General features: G+C 41.7%; 1 protein-coding gene, 1 long non-coding RNA gene and 1 pseudogene across 10 annotated transcripts in view; 2 read left to right on the forward strand and 1 right to left on the reverse strand.

Moving 5' to 3' along the window:
* The window catches only part of ZNF326 (zinc finger protein 326), a 41451-nt gene extending 36398 nt beyond the window's left edge, over nt 1-5053 (reverse strand). For 3 of the 9 annotated variants that reach the window (XM_077940018.1, XM_077939717.1, XM_077940078.1), the window contains exons 1-3: nt 4872-5053; nt 2375-2523; nt 1925-1969 (exon numbers count right to left, since the gene is read on the reverse strand). Coding sequence is in view for 2 of the 9 variants with exons in the window: in NM_001267024.1 (NP_001253953.1) it covers nt 1925-1969; nt 4872-4887 (61 nt within the window). In the remaining 7 variants the exon portion in view is untranslated. 9 annotated transcript variants of the gene reach the window in all.
* A 560-nt stretch (nt 5054-5613) lies between these two features.
* Nucleotides 5614-6713, forward strand: LOC696457 (gem-associated protein 8 pseudogene; annotated as a pseudogene).
* Nucleotides 6714-10502: 3789 nt separating this feature from the next.
* LOC144332661 (uncharacterized) lies at nt 10503-23493 on the forward strand. Its single transcript, XR_013400636.1, has 3 exons — nt 10503-10744; nt 20176-20303; nt 23314-23493. It is a non-coding gene; the product is annotated as an uncharacterized LOC144332661 (long non-coding RNA).
* The last annotated feature ends 3966 nt before the right edge of the window (nt 23494-27459 follow it).

The raw sequence follows: 27459 nt of genomic DNA on the forward strand, positions 1-27459 counted from the left end.
AAGTACACACACACATTTATCCTCCTTCTCTGTTATTCTCCCTAGCAATGATCATCATCTAACATACAATATATATTACTCCTTTTTTCCCCTGTGGACTAAATTATGACATATATATTATTTCTTAACTTGTTTACTATTTCATCCCACTAGACTGAAAGCCTCACAAAGGCAGGAATATTTGTCCATTTTGTTCACTGCTATATTCCCACCTCCTAGAATGATATCTGATGCCCAGCAGGCACTAAATATTCGCTGAACAATGTCAAATAGAATCCCTGAAATTAAGTTCCTCATTTGTAAACTATAAATAATCTAGACCTAGAAGTACTGTCAAGCATTGGCCTTTAATAAGAGGTGCCTTCCAAAATCAGAGTGGTTTTGCACAACATACACAGCCAAAGACCACTTACACTGAAATTAAGATTCGAGAGGTATAGGCTATGTCTGAACAGAGAGACTTTGAAAAAGCTCCCCAGGAGATTCCAACAATCACCCTCAGATGAGAACCACTATCATAACTAAAATTAGGAGAAAAAATAAAAGTCATAATATTAGATCTTATTGCAACACCGTATAATAAATAAATGTCTAGCCCTGCATGAGTCTGCATTTCAAGTCCTATGTTTAGACATTAAATCCAACTATCCAGTAAATCCTAGATGGCCTCTTATCATTACAAATTATCTCCCTCTTCCCCTTCCCCTCCCCCTCTCCCTTGTAAAAGCACTAGTCCTACATTCCAGTTTAAAATTCTGGATTTGTTTTTATTCAACCCTCTCAATTTTCTGCCCATTACTAGTCAGCCTGCAAGTTCTGCTAATTTGCTCTTTATTTTTAAGATTACTACTATCACCTCCCAAGTTCAAGGTCTTAAAATCTTTATATCAAAACTTATGAAACGGCTTTCTCGATTTTCCAGTTTTCAATATAACCTACATGTGGATGCAAATTAAACTTCCTTTGGTAATTTTCAATTTCCAGCTCACAAATATATTCTTCAGTACTAACTCCCTATATGCTAAGACTTTTTAGCCCACATGAAATCCGAAGTTTATCTTAATCTTTAAAGACGATAAAATAAAAATCAACTGTTCAGTGATTATTCCCATCAATGGCATAGTCTTTAGTAGTACATTTGCTTCAGTTTTACTTTGCGAATATATTCTATTCTGTATGAAAGTTGGATTTTACATCTCTGGCACTCAGGATATTTAATGCCACTCCCTCAAGTCCTTCATATGTTTTTTAACCTGTATTAATTGTTCTTTGTTCTTTTTCGTATTATTATCTTGTGTGGCAGGGCCCTAACTCTAATAACTATCAAAATGACAACCAATTGTATTCTACATACCTCTCATGATTCTATCTAGCTCTATAGTCATAAGTCTAATGTCATGCTCATGTCAATAAACAATCAAGCTTCTTCATGTGCTCCTCTAGACAGCTCTTTATATACTAACACATCTGGACAGACTGAAGAAAATGACCTCAAAAACAAAGTCAAAATACATTACAACACAAGCTACATAGAACCAAGCCAATAATCCACTTAGTCTACATTACTCAATACCAAAGTCTCTAATTCAACCAAAATAACTCAACCAGTGTCTTGTGATTCATCACTCAGAAGGTAGTTAGGCCCTTTGGAACACATTAAAATAATCACAATTCAAACAAAACGGACCAAAAAAAAAAAAATCAAACTAATGTGAATAACCTCTAACATTTTCTGATAGCAAATTCCCCAATTCAAATACTATATATGGTAAGACAATATTAACACATAAGTGATATATCAAGAACCAAAACAAGGACTGAAATAGGTAGAACTGACTTTCTACATTGATACTCTATATATATATATATATATATATATATTTTTTTATGGGCATGAAGAGAAAAGCTGAAAGAGGATACTTACCATTAAAACCCTGATAAGTATTCCTGCAGGCGGAGTGTGTGTAATCTATGAAGACACATTTAACAAAAAGGAATTAGTATGATATTAGCAATAATTCAAAAGCATATACCCAACTAGTCAAAAACAAGTACAATTTTTAAAATGACATTAACCCAATTATCTGCAAAATTGAGAATAATTAAAACAAATAATTACTAATACTCCATTTGGGAAAAAAGTATCTGTTTTTGCTTCACTGTCTCCCCAAATGGTAGGTTTATTATTCGAATTATGGTAAACATTAGTTTACAACACCTGATACATAGTAACAGCCAAAAGAGGGGATTCAGCACTGATTTGTACCAAGTAACAAAAGGCAGAAAGATTAAATTATGTATCAAATAATGCAAAAGCAAAGACATGTGAGAATTGTACCTAACATGACATTTTTGCTAAGTTAATTTCTTTTACCATTTAATTTGCTCTTTAAAGATTTCAAGATCTTGGCCGGGCACGATGGCGACTCCTGTAATCCCAGCACTTTGGGAAGGCGAGGTGGGCAGATCACGACGTCAGGAGTTCAAGACCAGCCTATCCATTATGGTGAAACCCTTTCTCTACTGAAAATACAAAAATTAGCCGGGCCTAGTGGTGCGCGCCTGTAGTCCCAGCTACGAGGGAGGCCGAGGCAGAAGAATCACTTGAACCCAGGAGGCGGAAGTTGCAGTGAGCCAAGATTGCACCACTGCATTCCAGCCTGGGCGACAGAGCGACTCTGTCTCAAAAAAAAAAAAAAAAAAAAAAAAGGATTTCAAGATCTCATCTGAGACATGCATATGCATATACGTATATGACTGTGTTCTATATTCATCCAGAATGTGTCATCACTGAAAACCATATTGCCAATTTCCTCGTCAAAACTAATTTAACAACTGTTAAATTCTTTAATTTTACAAATATATACGTAGTTAATTTTACAAACATATACTGGAAGAACAGAATTTAATATAGTGGTCATCTGGATACAACAGAATCCTGCCACACTACGCAGGAATAGATTCATATATGGCGTTAGTCAAATTCCATCTTCCAAATACAGCAGTGGTGTATTTGGACAGTGAGAGAGGGAGTATTTCATCACTAATATTGTTTAGCATTTTTATCACTGACACTATTTAGAACTGTAGGCATACAGCACTAATAGAAAGCAAACATACTACGTTTTATTATTGTTTTTCAGTTCTCTATAGAAAATGGATTCCCTTATTGCCTTGGGTGGGGAGGGGAAATAACTGTTTCCACTGCCCCATCTCCACTTTGTTAGCTTCTGCTATACCTTGGGTGTTGGCATTATCATCAAACTTTAGCATGAAAATACAATAATATATTTCTTATTTTCACTCCCAACTCTGGCTACTTCAAGTATTCGGAGTTTTTTGTTTTGTTGTTGAGTTTTTGTTTTGTTTTGTTTTGTTTTTTGTGGGGTTTTTTTTTGTTTTTTTTTTTTTTGAGACCGAGTTTGGCTCTTGTTGCCCAGGCTCGCGATCTCGGCTCACTGCAACCTCTGCCTCCCAGGTTCAAGTGATTCTTCTGCCTCGGCCTCCCAAAGGGCTGAGATTACAGGCGTAAGCCACGGTGGTGCCCGGCCCAAACAGTCACAGTTTAAAGGTATCTACATCAAAATGAGTCAAAGTCCAACTAAAACAAACAAAACCACAACAGTGTGTTACTCTTAAGAGCTGAATTTACTATTTCAAAGTAACTGAAAAGTATCTACAAGAGGGCGATTCCAGTCCCCTTTCAAAAATCTGTACCTAGATGTGAAAGCTTTAATTCTTTGTTGCATGAAATCTTATGAAAAATCAAAAGCTCATTGAGTAAGACATATGCTGAGATCACACCTCATTTAAAGATCATTTTTTTGGTGGGGTCAAAGGTTTACAGCCTACTTAGCAAACTGGTTTTACTTAAGCATGCCTGGTTACTCAGGATTAAATCCAGTTTAATCATACAAGTCCTTTCCCATGTCTCCCTAATGTTGTCACTACATACCACTTTATCTTGACACCAATTCCTAGCAAGGTTTGAAAACAAAAGTGAAGACCAAATGAATATTACTTTGTGACCCTGTAAAAGTAGTTTAAAGAATTAGTATCTGAGACAACTAAAAGGTATTGCTAAAATAGTTTATTTAATCCATAGGTCGAACACTTACAAGGCTGTGTAAAGGTCCAAATGTGAAGGACATTTGATGCTTGCTGTGCCAAAATTCTGACTAACTTCAATCCTATCTACACACGATCCAAAGAAAAGTGCTTTGGTTTACATAAATATTTCAAATTTGGGATTAACAAGCAGGTAATTTTTGATGATAAACACCCCAGTTTGCTAACCAGGAAACATCTTGCTTTCCATTTTGCATAGATATCTATCTATACACATCACTTAAAGACACCCTTTCAACTCATCTTAAACTGGGACAACCAGAAACATCACTGTGAACAAGCCTCTGAAAATTCTATCTGGCAAGAAGTAACCCGAGGCTGAGGATTAACTAAGCACACAGTCTGGGTCGCTGCCCTGTGGGGCGAATGCGAGACTAGGTGGGTGAGGCCGCACTCGCCCGTTTGGCCGAGACCGGGAAGTTGGAGACGTCGGGGCAATTTCCACTACCAGGGGCCAAGGCGAGTCTGCGGCTCCAGCCCGGAGGTTCTTGCGCTCTAGGCGCGTCCTACCGGGCACCGAGTTCTCCTGTCTCCGCCGGCAGCGGGCGCCGAGCGGGCCGAATCGGGGAGCGCGGGTCCCCAAAGAGGCCGACTCCGGGCGCTGGGCCCGGGGCGGGCGGGCCGGCGGCCTCCGGGCCCGCAGAACAAAGCCCACACGGCCATCTTGAGACGGTAAACAGACCCCCAGCGCAGGCCACCCCGCCTCCTGCTAGCCGCGCCGACCAGCCAGAGGCAGTGCTTACCGTCCTCGAAGTCCATGGCAGAGGCTGGGGGCCGTCGGCCTTGGAGGCGCTGGGCTGAGCTACGGCCGGCGGCGAGCGTCCGCGGCCGGCGGCGAGCGTCCGCGACCCGCGATTCCACACGATCAGTCCGCGCGACCGAGAGCGGCGCTACCAGCCCGGGAGCCGCAGGCCACAGCGAGGCTGGGGAGGCGGGGCCGACCGGCGCTACCAGTCCTGTCGGCGCGGCCTGCTATTGGCTGGCGCGGGCTGGTGGGCGGGCCCTCGCGTGGGGGCGGGAAGCAGGTCCGCTGTCATGATCGGAGGTGCTGACCCTCCGGAGCCGCTGATGGGGAAGGAAGGTAAAAAAGGAGCGCTAAAGATTGGCAGGGGTTGTGGGAAAGCAAGCCGAGTGTACGGGAAGGGCCGGCTGCGGCCCGCCATGTTTGAACCTGGCAAGAGCGAAAGAAGCCGGTTGGAATGCCTTCTTCCTGCCCTAACTAATAAAATTGCAAGCCTAACTTTTGCTTTGTATTGGCTACGGATGACTAATCATAACATTTGTAAGTACTTGCAGAGTTTCCTCCATGGAGACACAGAAGTCTGGGACGTTTTTAGAAGCCTGTGGCAAATTTGAAAAGCAAGATACAAAATTGCATATGGAGTCTGATTATCGCTGTCAATAAATTTTCTTGAAAGACAAAGCATTGAAATAAAATGGAAATAATAATTCTTTAAAAAATTTTTAAATTATTTTTATAGAGATGGGGGTTTTGCCATGTTGCCCAAGCAGGTCTCCAACTCCTGGGCTCAAGCAATCCCCCCACTCCCAGCCCCGTCTCGGCCTCCCGAAGTGTTAGGATCACAGGCGTGAGCCAACGCGACCCGCCTGGAAAGATTTCTAAAATATGGCCTGCTTGGCCACCACGCAGGATCTGCAAGCTGCATGCCCACAAGTTTCGGCACCCATTTGGACTTTAACAATCGGAGATGGCAGCGGTGAAGGCAACAACATCAAAAGCTACCAGGCCTTGGTATCCTCATCCAGTATATGCAAGATACTGGCAACATTATCATCAAGCAATGTCTTGGATGCAAAGCCACCACAATGCCTACAGGAAGGCGGCGGAATCCTGTTTCAGTCTTCCATGGTACTTCCTTCCTGCACTTCTTCCCCAAAGCTCTTACGATAACCAGGCTGCATATCGTCAGTCCTTCTATGACCATCATGTGGCCTAGCAGGACTCCCCCTGCAGTTCTTCACTTTTCAGAGGGTCTGGGCAGCATCCACATGGCAGCAATAGGATCCAGGCATCCATAAGAGAAGACTAAGCTTTGTCTAAAGAGGAAGAGATGGCGATCGAGTCAGATGCAGAGGTAGAATGTGACCTGAGCAACGTGGAAATCACCGAAGAGCTCCGCCAGTACTTTGCAGAGACCGAGAGGCACAGAGAAGAACGGCGGCGGCGGCGGCAGCCGGATGCAGAGCGCCTGGACAGTTTGTGAACGCTGACCACGACCTGTACTGCAACACCCGCCGGTCGGTAGACGCCCCAACTGAGAGGCCTGGTGAGCGGCGCCAGGCCGAGATGAAGCGTTTGTACTGAGACAGCGCCGCCAAGATTCAGGCCATGGAGGCTACGGTGCAGCTGAGCTTTGACACGCGCTGTGACCCAAAGCAGCCCAAGTACTAGCCGGCCATCCCCCTGAAGTTCTGAGCTCGGGGCACAGGGCACCCAGCTTCTTCCTCTTCCTTTTGAATACACGCTCTTCATCTATCCTTCTGTACATTTCTCAGGGAAAGGGGACTTTGTACTGAGGTACAGGCATGTTCACCACAGTCCCAGTGGGCCTATCATGGGGTGGATATACTATGCCATCCACTTGGAGGTCGGCAGGACATATTCTGTTGCCAACATGATAAATTTTATCCTGAAATAAAATGATAATTTTGTATATATTATACTGGTGTTTCATGTTGTCGGTAACAGTTCAATTCATTAAAGTTCTTGCCTGGAGAAAAAAAAAAAGAATTCTAAAACATGAACAATGATTCTTTTTGTGATGACTTTTTATATACACGTGATTATGTATTTTCTATATTCTCCAAATTCTCGAGCACTTTCATAATGTAAAATATATATTTGGCATAAAACAAGATTTCATTTTTATTAATGACTACTGTTTATTAAAAGTTCTCTTTAGCCAAATATTATGTTTCATTTTCTTTGAAGATATACTTAGTGATGCGGAGGTGGGGTCTCTCTTGACCATTTAAGTTAGTGGTTCTTTTTTTTTTTTTTTTTTTTTTTTTTTTTTTTTTTCTGAGACGGAGTCTCGCTCTGTAGCCCAGGCTGGAGTGCAGTGGCCGGATCTCAGCTCACTGCAAGCTCCGCCTCCCGGGTTCACGCCATTCTCCGGCCTCAGCCTCCCGAGTAGCTGGGACTACAGGCGCTGCCACCTCGCCCGGCTATTTTTTGTATTTCTTAGTAGAGACGGGGTTTCACCGTGTTAGCCAGGATGGTCTCGATCTCCTGACCTCGTGATCCGCCCATCTCGGCCTCCCAAAGTGCTGGGATTACAGGCTTGAGCCACCGCGCCCGGCCAAGTTAGTGGTTCTTGATTGTGACTCTACTCTGGAATCCTCCAGTGCACTTTTAGTAAGTGCCAATACTCAGGTTTCACTTCAGGGATTCTGATTTGATAATGAACCTAAAACTGTCACCAATGTTTATTTTTAAGACATTTACAAGAGATGTTATTGGACTAATTTCTCTTCTGTTTCAGTAACCTGTACTCCTTGAGAAAATGTCAAGTCTAGAAAAAATGACTTTAGAGACAGGCTATGATCTAGTTCTGAATTTTAAGGTGCAAATAAAAGAGCTGTAACATTCACAGATGGGTAAGATTTGTGGCAGAAGAGTCATCCAGAGCTTGAAGGATGACCTCTAGAAACACACACACACATACTGGATTGTATTATTGCCACTTTGGAAACAGTGTTTGCGACATGGACAAAGTTATTTATACATTCAGGAATCTGGAAAAAGACAAACTGACATTGGAGCAGTTTGAACCACAGATCAAAAGACTTTTTTTTTTCATAGAGCAAACGGTGGCAACAATGAGTTGGTCACCAGATAGGAAATCATGAATCAAATTATTTACTTTTCTTCAGGGTCCACCCAGTTGCTGGAAACACGGAGGCAACCTCTGGAAATACAACTACAAGAAAAGCTCACAGATACACTATGTGTATTAGTGTTGCCCCAAAAATGGGCAGGGCATTTTTTTCCTCCTCCATCCTGATTGATTCATGCTATTCTCCTTCCTTTTCTTGTTTCCTCCTTTTTTCCCTTCTATGCAGATACTCCTCTGCTTACTTGGGGTTACATCCCAATAAGCCCTTCATAAATTGAAAATATCACAATTCAAAAATGCATTTAATATGCCTAACCTATTGAACATCATAGCTTCGCCTAACCTACCTTAAATGTGCTTAGAACATTTACATTAGCCTACAGTTGGGCAAAGTCATCTGGCAGCACAGTACATTGTAGAATATCAGTTGTTTACCCTTGTGATTATGTCGTTGACTGGGAGACGCTGCCCAGCCTTTCAAAAGAGTATCCTACTTCATGTCACTAGCCTGGAAAAAGATCAAAATTCAAAATTGGACTACAGTTTCTACTAAATGCACCACTTTCACACAGCTATGAAGTCAAACCATAGTAAGTCAGAGACCATCTATACATGTTTTCTATTCACCTGAGCTGAACATTTTGAAAACCAAACTCATAATTTCAAACCTGTTCATCCTCCTGTATCTTTTCATCTCTGTTAGTGGCATCATGAACAGCCATGCACTAATCCCAGCTTACGAGTCATCTAGTCAAGACTCAGCCCTCCCTTATCCTCCCACCTCCAATCCATTCTGAAGTCTTTCATCTGTTTATTAGCTCCTAAAATGTCTTAAACCTGCCCCCTCCTCTTCATCCCCACTGCCACAACCTAAGTTTAGACTCTCATTATCTCTCTCCAAAACTATTGCCTCAGCTTCCTAATTAATCTCTCTACCTTTCAGCCTCCTCAGGGTTGCAGTGATCTAAATGCAAATCTGAACATGTCATCATGCATCTCTATCAAGGATTAAGTCTAGTCAAAGCTCCTTACCCTAGAACACATGCAGCAGGATTTGGCCACTGCCTGAACTGCGTCATCTCTCTGCATTTCCCTCGCCTCCTCTCTCCCACACTCTCTCTTTTGATTAGCAGTTTTAGGTGACAGGTTCCTAAAACGCCCCTGTGCTTTTTCATACCACTGAACTTTTGCTTATGTTGTTTTCCTCTACTTGGAACACCACCTGGTTAACTGTACTCATCTTCAAAACACAGCTCAGGATTTATTTCCTCTAAGAAACAGTCCCAGATCCCATCCCCACCCCCTAGGTCAGTACTTCTCAAATATCAATATGCATATGATTCACCTAGGGACTTGTTACGACAAAATCACATTCAGTCAATCTTGAATGGAACTGGAGAGTCTGCATTTTCCTTTTTTTTTTTTTTTTTTTTTTTGAGATGGAGTCTCACTCTGTCCCCCAGGCTGGAATGCAGTGGTGCCATCTCGGCTCACTGCAAGCTCCGCCTCCTGGATTTATGCCATTCTCCTGCCTCAACCTCCCGAGTTGCTGGGACTACAGGCGCCAGCCACCACAACCAGCTAATTTTTTGTATTTTTAGTAGAGACGCAGTTTCACTGTGTTAGCCAGGATGGTCTCGATCTCCTGACCTCGTGATCTGCCCGCCTCAGCCTCCCAAAGTGCTGGGATTACAGGCATGAGCCCCCGCGCCCAGCCAACAGGCTACATTTCTAACAAAATTCCAGGAGATGCTGCCGCTGGTGGAGCCACACGTAGAGTAGCAAGGCCTTGGGTTCTGTGCCTGCACTATCTCCCATGCATTAAATACTCTGGCTTTATGTCTTCCCACATTAAAAGCTCTTTGGGATTAGAATCAAGACTTCTTTGCATCTTAAGTGCCAAATATATATGTTTACCAAGAAAACTGAGTTCTCACTGAATGTTCTTAGCTTTTTTTTCTTATCATTTTCTCCCAGTTTACCTTCTGGCAAAGAAATGATTTTGTAGCCTGAGGTTTTTAGGTGTTGGCATGACTAGAAGGGAATAAATATTGGGTCACTGTACATACACACACACACACACACACACACACACACACACACGCCCTTCTTCCCTAAAAGAGAAGACTGCCAGACAAGGGATTCCTAACTCAAGAACAAACCTGACCTTGGCACAAATGCATGGAGAGCCAGAATACACATATATTTTCTCCCCTTCCTTCCTCTTTCCCAAATAGGAGGTGCTGTTCCAGAGGCAGATGGCCATACTGCAGAGATACCCCACAATACTTGAGAGTCTATCAAGCTGTCTCCTAATTCATTTATTCAACGAATATTGACTGAACATTGACTGAATATTGACTGAACACCAACAATGTACCAAGCATCATTTTCTTACTTCATAGTTATCTCTCTCCCACCCACTGTCCCCCACCCCCCACAGTCTAGCTAGGCTGCCTGACCTGCTCTTACTTTGTTAGGCTCAGATTTTTATCTTAAAGGGCCAATGCTTTGTACAAAGTCTCATGCCATTTCATCTTCCATATATTTTACAACAGGTGGCAGGTAAATAATGCCAGACCAGCAAGGTCCGATGTAAAATAAAACATAGGGTTTTTATGTGAAGCTGTAAAAGAATATAGGTCTGAGGTCAAGAGAAGACTTCTGGGAGAAGGAGGAAATGTGAGGTTACACCTAGGACCTGATCCTGAGGGAGTTGTCAGAGAAGCCCCACCCTGGAACCTCAGAAGAGCTAGGTGAGTGGACTCCCTGAGGAGCCAGGGACCTTTGTTCCTATCTCCTAGCTATCCGCCTACATTCCTTCCACTCTAACAACACAGGCCCATCTGCTGTTCCCCGAACAAGCTGTGTATTTCACATTTCCTGGCCTTCGCTCATGTTGAACTCTCTGCCTCTATCATGTTTCCTCTCTTCCTTTGCCATTCTTCAGGCTCAATATAAGTGTTGCCTCTTTGTAAACCTCTTCCAAAGTTCTTAATCAGAATCCCCTTCACTCTGTGTAACTTTTTAAGTGGTTCTCACAGTTGGATTTTTGCTATAATTAGTGAGTGAATTAGTTATATCCTTGCCTTGCTCCTTGTTCACCCTCTTTGAGTGTGGAGACCCTTCTTTGCAACCCTTTGTATGGCCTGTACATAGCAAATTGTCACTATGTATGTTGAAGGGGAGGAGTATCAACGAAATGATGAAAAAACTTAGACTGAAATGAGGTCTCAGAGCTTCTTCTGCAGAAAGTCACTGTGTCATACAATTACTTTGGAGAGAAGGTGACAATAGAGTTGCAAAGGAAAGTCTTGATTACACGACGCTTTCCTAATTTGCCACTAGATAATTCTTGCTCCATGTTCTTTTTTTTTTTTTTTTTTTTTTTTTTTTTTGAGACAGAGTCTCGCTCTGTCGCCCAGGCTGGAGTGCAGTGGAGATCTTGGCTCACTGCAAGCTCTGCCTCCCGGGTTCACGCCATTCTCCTGCCTCAGCCTCCCGAGTAGCTGGGACTACAGGCGCCAGCCACCACACCCGGCTAATTTTTTGTATTTTTAGTAGAGACGGGGTTTCACCATGTTAGCCAGGATGGTCTGGATCTGCTGACCTCGTGATCCGCCTGTCTCGGCCTCCCAAAGTGCTGGGATTACAGGCATGAGCCACCGCGCCCGGCCATCTTCCTCCATGTTCTTTAGAGAATCCATAGACGCTTAGAGAGGGAAGTCAAGAGCTAACAATTACTGTTGTATAGCCAAACAGCCAAACTTAAAGTAATTTCTACTGAGGATCTGAGGTCATATCAAAGGAGAGCTAGTTACAGGGTCACAATAATGGGAAACTGCTGAAAACAGCTGGTGTGACAGCACTGAGTGAAATGTTATTTTATACATGGGAAGATGTCTCTCCCTGGTTTTAATATAGAACTACAAAAAGATGCAAGTGTCTCTAACAGCTGAAAGGAATAGCAATATAAATTACAATTAACCTTTATTAAACCCTATATGTTCATAAATGTTCCAAAGCACTTTACAGGTGTTAACTCATTTTATCTGCTCAACAATGCTATGATTGTAGGTATTATTATCACCCTCAATGTAGCAATGAGGAAACTGACCCAGAAAGGTAAAGATACCAAGTCACAAAGCTAATAAAGCGTAGCACCAAGATTCAAACCCAGTCAGCCTGGCTCCAGAGCTTAAGCTTGCATCTCTGTCGTTTTGACGTACCTACTGTGCTCTGCTAGGAATGTTGATGGATACTTTACAAGCCTATTTCTTTACAATAAGGTAGGTTATACCCACTCCCAAACAAGGAAAACTGAAGAGAAGTTAAGTAACTCACCTAAGACCACACAATCAGCAATTGCTGGCTTCATATTTATGATATCGTTTAGTCATGCTTAGGTCTATTGGTGTATGGAGCCAACCTTGTAGAGCCAATACCATCATCAGGGTCCTCAGGTTTAAAAAAAAAAGAGAGAGAGAGAGACCTTGCTAATCTATAGAGGATTTTTATATAATTGTGCATAATGTGGTCAAACAGAACTATTAATACATATCAGGTAACTATGTAAGTGATCATGAATGCTTTATCCTATGCTCCAGGTCATCATCAGATTTGGAAAAAAAAAAAAAAAAAAACTGGTTAATCCTATATGAATTTGTTTTCCAAGAAAGCAAAGTAAAGTTCCAAACACAAAGTGCTTTCAAAATGTAATTATACCTTCCTTCGTTGGTTACATATTATATAAAGTACACTTTTCTGGAAAATGAAGTATATTGCCTTATAGGAACTCAATTACAACTCTGAATTATTGCCATTCATTTTATCTTACTCTTGTGTCACACTCCATCATAAATTTTAATTTACCAAGTATATTGAGAGCAAGCTGGCTGTGACATCGGTCAACCCCACTGATTGCCAGAATTGATTTGCTGGATCTGTCCTGCTAAGATGGTGTCCCATTTCTTCCTGACTCTGCCACATGTGTTTTTCCAAAAGCTGGACACTTCATTGGAGAGGATGATTTTTCTAGATAAAGACCACTGACTACAGAGAATCAGGTTTTTCTGCTGGAATACTCAAGGCATGTTGAGTAGGTTCCGCTGCCTGACTTTGTCTCTCCCAGTAGTTAAGATAATGAGCCACTTGAAGGGGGAGATTTCATCTTTGTGTCTCCAGCTTCCTAGCACCATACCTGGCATGTGGTAGATTCTTTAAAATGTTTCTTGAAAGAAAAACAGGAAACAGACACACAGCCAGCTCCTGTATTCATATAGCTTCAATTCTACATGAAAGCGACACCTATAAATAAAAATACAGACATAGAACATTCAAACAAGCACGGACACAATCTAAACCCCCTTTCTTTAGAGTCCTTACACAGTTTACAAACGGAAAAGGCACCATCCTAGAACAGCCAGTAGAGGGCATCACACACCAAATATAGTCAGAATGTGGCTACAGAAATTGAGTTCAAGTTCTAGTTTCTGCTGATCTGAAGGATTCTAAACGGACACCAAAGTAGAGAATATTGTTGGCCTGTGCTCTGCAAGTACCTGTATTTCTATTTTGGTGTAATCACGGATATAATTTTTCCTGTTTGCCTCATTTCATTTTCAGAGATGACTTTTAAAGCATGAAACAGTGAAAAATGCTTATTATAATGGCAAATTTGAAAAGCAAGATACAAAACTGCTTAGGTCTATTGGTGTATGGAGCCAATATGAAATCTGATAACTGCTACCTCAATAAATTTTCTTAAAAGACAAAGCAAGTCCGGCATGATGGTATGTGCCCAGCTATTCTACTTGGGAAGCTAAGGCGGGAGGATCGCTTGAGTCTGTGAGCTCGAGGTGGCAGTGAACTGTGAACACGCAACTGCACTCCAGCCTGGATGACAGAGTGAGACCCTGTCTCAAAAAAAAAAAAAAAAGAAAGAAAGAAAAGGCTGGGCGCGGTGGCTCACACCTGTAATCCCAGCACTTTGGGAGGCCGAGGCGGGCGGATCACAAGGTCAGGAGTTTGAGATCAGCCTGGCCAATATGGTGAAACCCCGTCTTTACTAAAAATACAAAAAGTAGCCGGGCGTAGTGGCAGATACCTTTAGTCACAGTTACTTGGGAGGCTAAGGCAGGAGAATTGCTTGAACCCAGGAGGCGGAGGTTGCAGTGAGCCAAGGTCAGGCCACCGCACTCCAGCCTGGGAGACAGAGCGAGACTCTGTCTCAAAAAAAAAAAAAAAAAAAAAAAAAAAAAAAAAAAAAAAAAGACAAAGCAATGAAATAAAATGATGGAAAGAATAATTCCAAAACATGAACAATGATTCTCTTTGTGATGACTTTTTAGATATGTATGCATATTTATTTTTCTATATCCTCCAAATTTCTTGAGCACTTTGATAATGTAAAATAAATATTTGGCATAAAACAAGATTTAATATTTATTAATGATTAGCGTGTATAAAAAGTTCTCTGTAGCCACATATTGTGTTTCATTCTTTTTGGAGATATAGTTATTGATGGTGGGTGTGGGGAACCTCTATTGGCCATTTAAGTCCGTGGTTCTTGAGAGTGGCTCTTCGCTGGAATCACCCAGGGCACGCCTCGAGTGCCAAACTCAGGTCTCACTTCAGGGATTCTGATTTGATGATGAACCTAAAACTATCAACAATGTTTATTTTCAAGACACTTAGGAGAGGTGCTATTAGAATAAGTGCTCTTCTGTTTCAGTAAGTTGTACTTCTTAAGAAGAAAATGTGAAGTCTAGAAAAAGAACTTCAGAGATTGAATATCCACACACTAACTGATTGATCTATGTGTGGGAAATGGTGTAACAACTACACCCTGAATCAAGGCTGCCACAGTTGTATGTGTGTATACAACTTACAGCTCTAAAAACTGGCTTGGTTCCAACATTTCCTCTAACTACCCTGCAGCCCTTGGGAGATAATTAGCTAATGACAGTAAAGGGCTTTTAAACTTGAAACATGTTATATAAATGCTAAACACAGGAAACACACAGAGGATTTCTACTGATTGCCAATACTTTGCAACCAGAGACAATTGGACACATCTTTCAGCCAATTTCTTTTTTTTTTTTTCTTTTTTTGCAACTGAAATCTTCCTAATCTTTAATCCCAGGGAAACAAAGGAAGTTCTTTTTTTTAATGCCTTTCCTACAAATCAAAGACCTAAGATGGTTGCTCCTTTCACTATCTCACAAGTGAGGTTCCAACAAAACACCACATTGTAATGTGGTTTGTGTGGATGAAGGTTAGGCAGTTCACCGGTTTGCTTGTATAACTGAAGCTGGGTGGGTGCTGCCCAAAAAAGGGTCATACCAGGTTGTCCAGTAGGAGTCCTGGTACTACCCTATACATCATCTTTTGTTTAAAGCAAATAATTTGTGCATGTGGTAATAAATCACATTGTATAAAAGAATTTCCATTGAAAAGCAACAGCCTTTCCTCCCTCCCCTTCGTGCTCAGCTCCAGTTCTTCTGCAGAGAAAAACTTCCTTGTTTCATCTGGTATGAGATCACTTGGTGTTTACTTCCATTGCACTCTATATTGCTCTTCTTGGTTTACCAACTTTAGTCAATAGCAGTTAATTCCACAATATAAAAATGAGCACATCTCTCATATTATCCTCCTCTTCCCAATGTTTAATAACAGTAATCATTTATTTTATTTCCTCTTTTGGAACTACTTTTTTATATTTTTCAGTAAGTACTCAAATTTCTATTTCTTTTTAATAGCATATCTGTGGGCTCTCTGTTCTATAAATTGTAGTGGCTCCCCTTCCCATTCCTGAACTTTTCTTCTCTCTTCCATTGTTGACCGCTATACTTTACAACTCACGAAATGGTTAATATTTGTATTGTGTACTGCCATCATAAAAAACTATGTTCTAATTTTTTTATAGGTTGACTTTAGAAGTTAAAAATCTATATAATTCCTTCCAAAAAGTATAGTAAGGAAAGGGGGAGAGGACAAGTAACCATACATTGGAGAAACCTGGTAACTCTAGTTCAATCAGGTGATTGAGGTCAGGACCAACAGTCATACCAATAGTATGTACTATCCATACATAGTATGAATGTACTCTTGATTTCATGTGATAAAAATGGCACCTTACCTTTGCGGTCCTCCTCACAAAACCAATCACGCCAGTCTAATAATAAGAAAAAAAAAAAAAATCCCAAGTGAGAGACAGTCTACAAAACCCTAATCAGTACTCCTCAAAACTCAAAATCATCAAAAACAAGAAAAGCCTGAGAAACTGCTGTAGCCTAGAGGAGCCTAAGAAGACATGACAACGAAATGAAATGTGATAACCTGGATGCAATGGGATTCTAGAATAGAAAAAAGACATGAGGGAGAAAATTTAAAAATTTGCATAAGTTATGAACTTTAGTTATTAATAACATATCAGTACTCATTCATTAATTGTAACAAATGGGCTATACTAATGTTAGATGTTAATAATAGGGGAAACTGACTACAGGGTATATAGCAACTCTCTGTACTATTGTGCAATTTTTCTGTAAATTTAAAATAGTTCTAAAAAATAAAGTTATTTAAAATATTTTTTAAAAAATAGAAACAGGCTGGGCACGGTGGCTCAATCCTGTAATCCTAGCACTTTGGGAGGCCAAGGCAGGTGATTACCCGTGCTCAGGAGTTTGAGATCAGCCTGGGCAACATGGTGAAACGCTGCCTCTACTAAAAATACAAAAAAATTAGCTGGGCATGGTGGTGCACGCCTGTAGTCCCAGCTAGTTGGAAGGCAGGAGAATCCTTGAACTTGGGAGATGGAGGTTGCCATGAGCCAAGATTGTGCCACTGCACTCCAACCTGGGTGACAGAGAGAGACTCTGTCTCCAAAAGGAAAAGAAAAAAGAATCCAATACACTACACATACTCAATTATGATTAATATAAACATTGTTCAATGTTAATGTGCTAGGATATTTTCTTTTCCATGAACTTAATGTTATAACCCCTGGGTCTCTCAAATGAGGCTATTTCTAGCATGAAGGTCAAATGAATTGCTTTTTCGTACACTCCGTTAACTGCTTATATTCCTGTCCAGTTGTAGTTTGCTTCATGTGTGGTCTGTGACTTTATTGTTCAGAATTGTTTCTCTCAAGTTTCCAATTGTCATTTTATCTTGTGTATTCTACCCATTTTAACCATTAACTCTCTCCTTTCACTTTATTTTAAGAATTTGTTGAAATTTCCAGTTTATTGCTTGTTACTTCTCCCTACTACATGCTTTTTTTTTTTTTTTTTCCCTGTGCTTATTTACTTTTATTTCTGTGAGGTCATGGGGGAAGGTGAGTGCACATAGGTTCACTCTCCTGTCTCAAAAGAGAAACTTACTTCACCTTTCATACAATTTCATCAATACTTACTAGAGTATACTAGCTGAGATCTGACTCAAAGAAAGGAAAAGTATATGCAGTGTTATACTGGGCTAGTTCTAGTACTCAAGGAAAAAGAAATAGTACTTTCCATCAGTTAGTGACCTTCCTGCCCCAGATATTTCTAGAAGCAAGTTATTCTGATCAATACAATTCTCTTACTTGTTTTTAAAGAGGCACATGATGGTAGGAAAATGAGTTGTTTTAACAGAAAGGGTGAAAGTACTTGTCCAAGGTCGTTCAGCTAATAAAATAAGTGAAAGCATTACGACTAGAAAACAAACAATGGTAGCCGGGCGCGGTGGCTCACGCCTGTAATCCCAGCATTTTGGGAGGTCAAGGCGGATGGATCATGAGGTCAGGAGTTCAAGACCAGCCTGGCCAAGATGGTGAAACCCCGTCTCTACTAAAAATACAAAAAAAAAATTGGCGGGGCATGGTGGCACACTCCTGTAATCCCAGCTACTCCGGAGGCTGAGGCAGAGAATTGCTTAAAACCTGGAGGGGCGGAGGTTGCAGTGAGCCCAGATAGCGCCACTGCACTCCAGCCTGGGAGACAGAGCGAGACTCCGTCTCAAAAAAAAAAAAAAAAAAAAAAACAAGGGTGACCTGAGTTTTCTGACACACACCCCATACTGAGCCTGGAATCGCTGTTTCCCATTTGTTTCTCTCCAGCCTTCTTCTCTCTGACCATATCCTTTTTTCAGAAATTCTAAAAAGAGGCCTAGAGAGAGGGCGGGGTAGGGTGGGAGGCTAGGAGGACTAGCCGGGAAAGTGTCTCCTGCTTTTTCCAGGGATTTACTTGCTGTGGCTGAGATAAGGGAACTCTGGGGACTTACCTTCCCTCTTCACTCCCTCCCTTATCCCAAACCTGCCTGGGTAGGGCTGATACAGACAGCAGGCCTGGCTCTACTAGTTTTTACAAAATATATGTCCTAGCTTTAGAATTAAATATCTCTCTTCAGGTGGATAGCAGATGTTCATATTTACATACTAAATCTTTCTCCTCAAAATTTTCTTATTTCTAAATATTCATGCTGATATGAATTACTAAAAGAAGGAAGGCCATAAGTGTATGATGTTTAGTTCAGTAAATTAATATTAGGCAAAAGGGGCCAGGTGTGGTGGCTCACGCCTGTGAATCCTAGCACTTTGGGAGGCCGAGGTGGATGGATTGCCTGAGCTCAGGAGTTTGAGACCAGCCTGGGCAACATGATGAGTGAAATACAAAAAAATTAGCCAGGCATAGCTCCTGTAGTCCAGCTACGCAGGAGGCTGAGGCAGGAGAATTGCTTGAACCCGGGAGGCGGAAGTTGCAGTGAGCTGAGATTGCGCCACTGCACTCCAGCCCGGGAGACAGGATGAGACTCTGTCAAAAGAAAAAAAAGAAAAAAAAAATCATATCTACTAAGGAAAATGAATTTTTTCCCGTACTCTTTAATTCTTTATTGTTTTTTGCTTCCAGAAACTGGAGAAGAGAAAGAAAAATGCTAACAGTACACTTGACTGTTTATTTAATTTTTAAAGCATAAAGTAATGAGGGAGAGGTCCTTCCTCCTCCATATCCTACAATTGCCTTCTGTAACTCTACTGAGATATTATTCCCCCAGGGCAACAGTGAGAGTATCCTCTAGAGGATGTAACTGGAGAGTCGAATAACAAAGCCGTATTCAACCTTCAAAAACCATGGCACTAATGTGCTATAAACCATTTCTTTGGATCCCGTGTTGAAAATACACCCCTTCCTAGGAGGCAACCCTGCGCTGCACTGAGAGCTTCCATTGATTCTCATTAATTTATCTGAAAACAAAGGACAGCTGTGACTTAGCAACATTTCTTATTTATGAGGGACACACCTCGTCTCCCTTAGCTTCTCTCCATCCTCCCAGATTTTTGTCTTGAGAGCTGTACGTTGCCAGTGAATTAAAAGGTTCAGTACTAGAATTTTCTAATTTTTTACTTGAGAATATTGGCAAATATGAATTTAAAACTTCAGTCCCTACATTGAGAAAATTCTTATTGAGGCTAAAATGAAATATTTTTAAAATCTCAAAATAGTTTGCCCCCAAAATCAGTGAATGCCTAGATAAGGATAATGGGACATCCACATAAAAACTATTTAAAAATGAATGTGGTTGAGATGGAATATCTGGTTACTGTACATCTATTAATAGCATAAAACATTGGCATTAAAAAAATATTGGAGGCCGGGTGTAATCTTAGCACGTTGGGAGGCTAATATTGGAGGTTCATGCCTGTAATCCCAGCACTTTGGGAGGCCAAGGTGGGTGGATCATGAGGTCAGGAGTTCAAGACCAGCCTGGGACAACGTAATGAAACCCTGTCTCTACTAAAAATACAAAAAAAAAGTTAGCTGGGCATGGTGGCAGGCACCTGTAATCTCAGCTACTTGGGAGGCTGAAGCGAGGAGAATTGCTTGAACCTGGGAGGCAGAGGTTGCACTGAGCCGAGATCACACCACTGCACTCTAGCCCAGGCAACAGTGTGAGACTCTATCTTAAAACAAACAAAAAAAGGTTTAATATATCATTTAAATTTCAGAGTCATTACATGAGGACACATAAATACAGCAAATTATGTTATCAAAGGCAATAAGAAAAAGGAAAGTTTTGATTGATCCAACACTTTAATTAATACATAGTTGACAATTTTCAAGGAATTGAAATTTCGTATGTGCTCACTATTAAAACTAGACAGACCACTATTTAACCTATCATGCTCTCTCTCTCTCTTTTTTAGATGCTTCCAAAAATAATTCATGGACCTTATTAAAATTAAAAACATTGCTCTTTGGAAAACATTGTTAAGAAAATTAAAAGGCAAGCCACAGATTGAGAAAAACATTTGCAATGCACTCATCTGACAAGGTACTTGTATCTAGATTATATAAAGACCTCTTTCCACCTGGAGAAAAACTATAAACGAAAATTATATGGGCTGGTGCAGTAGCTCACACCTGTAATCCTAGCAGTTTGGGAGGCCAAGGATGGTGGATCACCTGAGGTCAGGAGTTCGAGACCAGACTGGCCAACATGGTGAAACCCTGTCTCTACTAAAAATACAAAAATTAGCCAGGCGTGGTGGTAGGCACCTATAATCCCAGCTACTCAGGGGGCTGAGGCAGGAGAATCGCTTGAACCTGGGGGCAGAGGTTGCCATGAGCCAAAATCATTCCACTTCACTCCAGCATGGGCGAAAGAGTGAAACTCTGTCTCAAAAATAAATAAATAAATAAAATCATATTAATAAAAGTCAAATATTAAAAGAAAATATAAAAGAGAAAAAGAACTCTTACCCCTCAGTAATAAGATGACAACAACTTACTGTTTTTAAATGGCAACATATTTGAACAGATACATCATAAAATAAGACATACCAATGGTCAAAAGCTCTTGAAGAGGCACTCAACATCATTAGTCATCAATGATATGAAAATTAAAGCCACAATGATATATTACCATGCATCCAATAGAATGACTAAAACTAGAAATATATAATAGCTGGAACTCTAACACACTGCTGATAGGAATGTAAATGGTACAACCACATTGGAAAACAATTTGTCAGTTTCTTATAAAGTTCATAGGGAAGACAAATGAACACATATGTCTACATAAAGTCTTCTGCACAAATGTTCATAGCAACTGTATATGTTATCAAAATGGAAACAATATACATATCCATCAATGAGTGAATGGATAAATAGTGATTCATCTGTACAAGAGAATACTATGCAGCATTAAAAAGAAATGAACCGGACCTACATGGTGGTTCACACCAGTAATCCCAGCAGTTTGGTAGGTTAAGGTGGGCCAATTGCTTGAGTTCAAGGGTTTGTGACCAGCCCAGGCAACATAGTAAAACCCAGTCTCTACAAAAGATGCAAAAAACAAAAACATTAGCCGGGCCTAGTGGGCGAGCCTGTAGTCCCAGCTACTCGGGAGGCTGAGGTGAGAGGATTGCTTGAGTTCAGGAGGTTGAGCCACTGCACTACAGCCTGGGTGACAAAGTGAGACTTTGTTTAAACAAAAAAAACTATTGATAAAAGCAGCTGCATGGACGAATCTCAAAAACATTAAGCTAAACTCAAAAAAGTACATATTATATAATTTTTCTTACATGAAATTCTCGAAAATGTAAACTAGCCTATAATAACAGAAAGTGGAGCAACAGTTCCCTGGGGCTGAGGATGGGTGTGGACGTTGACTGTATAGGGAAATGAGGGAACTTTTTAAGGTGACGGAAATTTTCTATAGTTTGACTGTAGTAGAGGTTAAATGAGTGGATACATTTGTCAAAACTCATCAAACTACAGCTTTTAATGGTTTCAGTTTATTGTACATAAGCTATATTTCAACAAAGTTAATTTTATAGAAAGCAATAATAGTTCTCTTTTTTGGGGGGAGCAGGGAGGGGGTGGAGTTTTGCTCTTGTTGCCCAGGCTGGAATGCAATGGCACGATCTCTGCTGACTGCAACCTCCGTCTCCCAGGTTCAAGCAATTCTCCTTCTCCTGCCGCAGCCTCCCGAGTAGCTGGGATTACAGGCATGCGCCACCATGCCTGACTAATTTTGTATTTTTAATAGAGACAGGGTTTCTCACGTTGGTCAGGCTGGTCTCAAACTCCCGACCTCAGGTGATCCACCCGCCTCGGCCTCCCAAAGTGCTGGGATTACAGGCATGAGCCACGCACCAGGCCAATAGTTACCTTTAAAAAAAAAAATCAGAGAACTGTGAAACAATAATAGTTATCTTTTTAAAAAGAATCAGAGGGCTGGGCACGGTGGCTCCCGCCTGTAATCCCAGCACTTCGGGAGACTGAGGCAGGTGGATCACGAGGTCAGGAATTCCAGACCAGCCTGACCAACATGATGAAACCCTGTCTCTACTAAAAATACAAAAAATTAGCTGGGCGTGGTGGCGTGAGCCTGTAATCCCACCTACCCAGGAGGCTGAGGCAGGAGTATTACTTGAACCCGGGAGGCGGAGGTTGCCATGAGCCGAGATCACGCCATTGCACTCCAGCTTGGGCAACAAGAGTGAAACTCCAAGTCAAAAAAAAAAAATACAACCATAAAAGGAATCAGAGAACTGCAATGTCATTGAAGAATGGATTACAGTAGCAAAAATGGAAAGCAAATGAAATATTCATTATCAGATGCTTAGTAAAATCAACTATGAAGAATCTATACTAGGCAGGGAGTGGTGACTCATACCTGTAATCCCAGCACTTTGGGAAGTCATGGTGAGAGGATCACTTGAGGTCAAGAGTTCAAGACCAGCCTGGATAACATAGCAAGACCCTGTCTCTACAAAAAATAAATTAGCAGGCATGGTGGCATGTGCCTGTAGTTCCAGATACTCAGGAAGCTGAGACAGGAGAATCACTTGAGCCCAGGAGGTTGAGGCTGCAGTGAGCTATGATAATACCACTGCACACCAGCCTGGGGACAGAGTGAGACCCTATCTCAAAAAAAAAAAAAAAAAATGTGTAACCACTGGAAAGGTTGAGGTATATGTTTGAAATGTACGTTAATAACATATAAAGTGAAAAGGTGGCTTACAGGATGTATATGATCTCATTTGCATATGGTCTACATTATATATACATGTGTGTATTTATGTGCATGAAAATTTCCAAGGGATCTAGTCTATAGAGTGGTTAACTGGAAGGTCAACTATGAGGTGAAATGTTTGCAAAGGGATTTTTCACTACCCCAGTTTTCAATGTTGAATCTTTATAATAAGCTAGTTTTATATCCATCATCAGCAGAAACAACAGTGATAATTCCATTTGGAGAAAATAAAAGGTAATTGGAGATGGCCTGGCACATTCCAGGCATCCTTATAAATACCAATTATTTTGTCTTCTCCTAGTTAATTGGAAACCAATAAGCAAGGATTTACTGTGTGGTGGAAAGGAAAACATTCTGCGCCATACTTCTACTAACCAACTGGAAAAGGCATACAATTGAATTGCGGGAGAGGAAATATGATGACCAAACTTGGCAAGGTAAGAGATTTCCCCGCCTGATCATTTTTCCTACCTCTCCAAAAGAATCAGCCGGTATCTTTCAGTCTGGGCAAGAAACTCTGAGAGCATCCATCCCTACCACCCTTTACAATGACAGACTCTGAGAGTAAAGCTGATAAACATCAGAGCACCGCAACCCCACTTTTTCTGTAGATCCTTGGCATCTTCTGGAGGAAATGGGAATTTTGAAAACCCTAAATGCTCAGAGAAAACACCAAAGAGTCCCCTTACATAACAGGTAATGCCAGAGCAATCCTGTGAAACAGCTCCATGTGGCATTGTTCTAAGGAGAGACTTTCACAATCCTGTCATCTTCATGTGTCTTCTCAGCTCTGCAATTAAATATTCTCTTACTGCCTCCTGCAGTTCCCCTAGTCTAGACATTATAATTATCATGACAATTCTTCCAATATCCTAATTAACAGAGAATGAAAAACCCTGGAAAAAGAAAGTCAAGACCCCAGGACTTGGAAGTCATATCTGCCAATGCCACTGAGGAAATTAGCCAAATATAGAGGAGAATGATTCATCGACTTCTTCACTTCCCTATCTCCTCTTGCTTGTCCTTCCTATACTCTTCTCAAAGGAACATATCGAAAGTTTGCTTGTACTTTTCTTCCTCCTATTTAATCTTCCCACACCACATGGCTCTGCAGAGGCCCATTTAGTCCATCGGAATTTAATGGCTAGTCTGTGCTGCACCAAGACGTTCCAGTTTGCAGTGTGTTTTTGAAAATGTGTTTTTATGAATAAATTATAAATTTCTGGAGCACACGGATCATTTTTAGATGACAGCCTAGATATGAGCAACTGAAGCCTATTCAAACAGGACATAGGTTTCAGATTTGGGACGGGGATCTTATTAAAGAAGTATCTCTCCAACTTCTTTTCCATCTTTCCCCTTGTGCAATGAGGGACTTTGTAAATTTAATTACAAAGCCGCTGTACTCCGTCCAGTGTTCCACCCTCATTTAGCTACCTCAGCAGTGAATCAGGGGGTTCAGAGGTGCTCAGATGCAGCTCTGCCCAAGGTCAGGGCCACATTTCATACAAAGGGATTGCCATTTACTGGCAGCTGCAGGATGTTTAGTTGTGAGCCAAAATTCCCCAGCAATTCAGTTCTGTGAGCTGAACTGCCCAGCCCTTCTAGGGAACTCACACCCAGTATCTTATTACTTCTGCCTAGTCACTATCACCTCTCTCTTTTCAAATTTCATTTTCTTACTTCTCATCTCCTTTTCTCTTTATCTTTAAAGAAATTTGGAGGGGTTATCAATGAAAAGGGAGGTGTCACTAGAGGCAAGGAGAAGAGGGGTCCTCTATTCCCCCTCATTTTATACATATACACATCAAGAACCCAGAGCCTTGTGAGACCCTGAGTCCCAGGACTCCCGGCTAGCTGTCCTTGGACATCCCTTAACACAGGGTAACAAGAGATTCCTGGCCCCCTGACACTCCCCACTTGTTCCCTGCCATGTTCCTTTTTAAGATGAATGACTAGCCTGAGAACCCAAAGGGGTCAAAATGGCTTAAGAGGTTATCTCTTTTTGATAATAGTATCATTAGTATAATATTTAATAGTTTACAAAGCCCTTTCACTTATATATCACCCTGTTGGAGCCTCACTACAACCTTGTGAAGTTGGTTTCATTATTATTCCCTATTTACAGAGGAAGAAATCTGAGTGCTGACTGGTCAAACAAATTAGGCACGTGATCGCATTGGGACTCAGACTAAATGCAGATCCCAGGGACTGTCATCCAACAGTTGCTTTTAGTATAAACTGCCACATCCATAATCCCCAGAAACAGGGAAGTTACCTTAGGCTGGTGTCTATCCACAAGGGACCACTAAGTCGACCAGAGGTAGACACCTGGCCTGAGGCAGCCTTTCCATCAGTTGGTTAATGACTCATGAAGATGCCTTGGGCAAATCGCTCTACCCAAAGGGCAGCCCCATGGAACAAAGGCATTTGGACTAGCTCTCTCAGGCTTTTTTTTTTTTTTTGGCTGGGGGTAGGGGGGACGAAGTCTCGCTCTGTCGCCAGGCTGGAGTGCAGTGGCACATTCTCAGCTCACTGCAACCTCTACTTCCCGGGATCAAGCCATTCTCCTGCCTCAGCCTCTGGAGTAGCTGGGACTACAGGCGTGCATCACCATGCCCGGCTAATTTTTGTATTGTTTTTTTAGTAGAGACGGGGTTTCACCATGTCATTCAGGATGGTCTCGATCTCTTAACCTCACGATCCGCCCGCCTCGGCCTCCCAAAGTGCTGAGATTACAGGCCACCGCACCCGGCCAGGATTGGCCTCTTGATAAAGAGAGGAAAACAGAGCAGACACATCATAGGAAAAAAGCAGAAAGATAACAAGAGGGAGATGATCCTGGCTATGAGAAAGATCAAGGAAACAGCCAGTCCCTAGAGCTCCCTCAATCCCCCAGCAGTTTTCTGGTTCCAGTTTGATTATCTATGATAAACACTCCCTTTCCTGGAGTGCCTTAGTGTTTCTCTCCTCCTTGAAACCAAACAGCCTTTCCATTCTTTATCTGGTAGTGATCTTTGCTGACTTATTCCAAAGCAGTGGCCCCTGTCAGGTATCCAACAGGAAGAGATATGGGGCAAGGGAGTCTCTCAGATCTCACTAGGGGAGGTGGCTGATCTTATCTCCAGATTTTCTGCTGCTCTCATTTCCTCTCTGCCCACAAAGAGAGGCTCTGGCCAGACCAGGAAGTTCAGCTCACTGTGGTCTCTGCAATTCAACTGGTGAGGCAGGCAACACACAGGACACACTACTGAATCCAGGTGGTTAATCTGGCTCTTCAAAGATGAACTTCACAAAAATCAAAATTTTTGAATCAAACAATTTATTCTATGATAAAGTAAACATGTAGTTTTGATTTACAAACTCTGATACTGTGCTCCAAGGGGAAAGATTCTTTTTTTTTTTTTTTTTTTGAGACGGAGTCTCACGCTGTTGCCCAGGCTGGAGTGCAGTGGCGCGATCTCGGCTCACTGCAAGCTCCGCCTCCCAGGTTCCCGCCATTCTCCTGCCTCAGCCTCCTGAGTAGCTGGGACTACAGGCGCCCGCCACCGCGCCCGGCTAATTTTTTGTATTTTTAGTAGAGACGGGGTTTCACTGTGGTCTCGATCTCCTGACCTTGTGATCCGCCCGCCTCGGCCTCCCAAAGTGCTGGGATTACAGGCTTGAGCCACCGCGCCCGGCCGGGGAAAGATTCTTACAAATAAAAAGGTAGGTTTTTATTTGTAAAAGTAAGAGAATACTTTTGGCTGGGCATGGTGTCATACATCTGCAATTCCACCACTTTAGGAGGCTGAGGCAGGAAGATGGCTTGTGCCCAGGAGTTGGAGACTAGCCTGAGGAACACAGCAAGATCCTCCTCTCTACAAAAAATTTAAAAACTAGCCAGGTATGGTGGCACGTGCCTGTAGTCCTAGCTGCTCAGGAGGCTGAGGCAGGAGGATCGTTTGAGCAGGAGGCTGAAACTACAGTGAGTCATGACCATGCCACTGCACTACAGTCTGGGTGACAGAGTGAGACCTTGTCTCAAAAAAAATAAAATTAAATTTAAAAAAAGGAAAAAAAAGAGAGACTATTTTTGAAATTATACTGCAGAACAATGTGATGGCCTTACAAAATCTGTTTTCTAAACACCTCTCTGTGACTAAAAGATACAATAGTTGGAAGAAAGGAGTCATTTGAGGGAATTTTCTATCTCACGCAAAGACTTTATTCTGGAGGATGTATTTTCCACTCACCTAGACCTTATAAAAGGAAGTATAATCTGACTCACCACCTGAAACTAGCTTTCGTACCATTGCCTTTTTTTCTTCTCTTCATTTTTCCCTCTTCCATTTTTCCTTTAGCTATACTTTTTTTCTTTTTGAAGACAGGGTCTCACTCTTTCATCCAGGCTGGAGTGCAGTGGTGTGATCTCAGCTCACTGCAGCCTCAACCTCCTGGGCTCAAC

This window comes from Macaca mulatta, chromosome 1 (genome assembly GCF_049350105.2).
Source record: "Macaca mulatta isolate MMU2019108-1 chromosome 1, T2T-MMU8v2.0, whole genome shotgun sequence".
NCBI lineage: Eukaryota > Metazoa > Chordata > Mammalia > Primates > Cercopithecidae > Macaca > Macaca mulatta.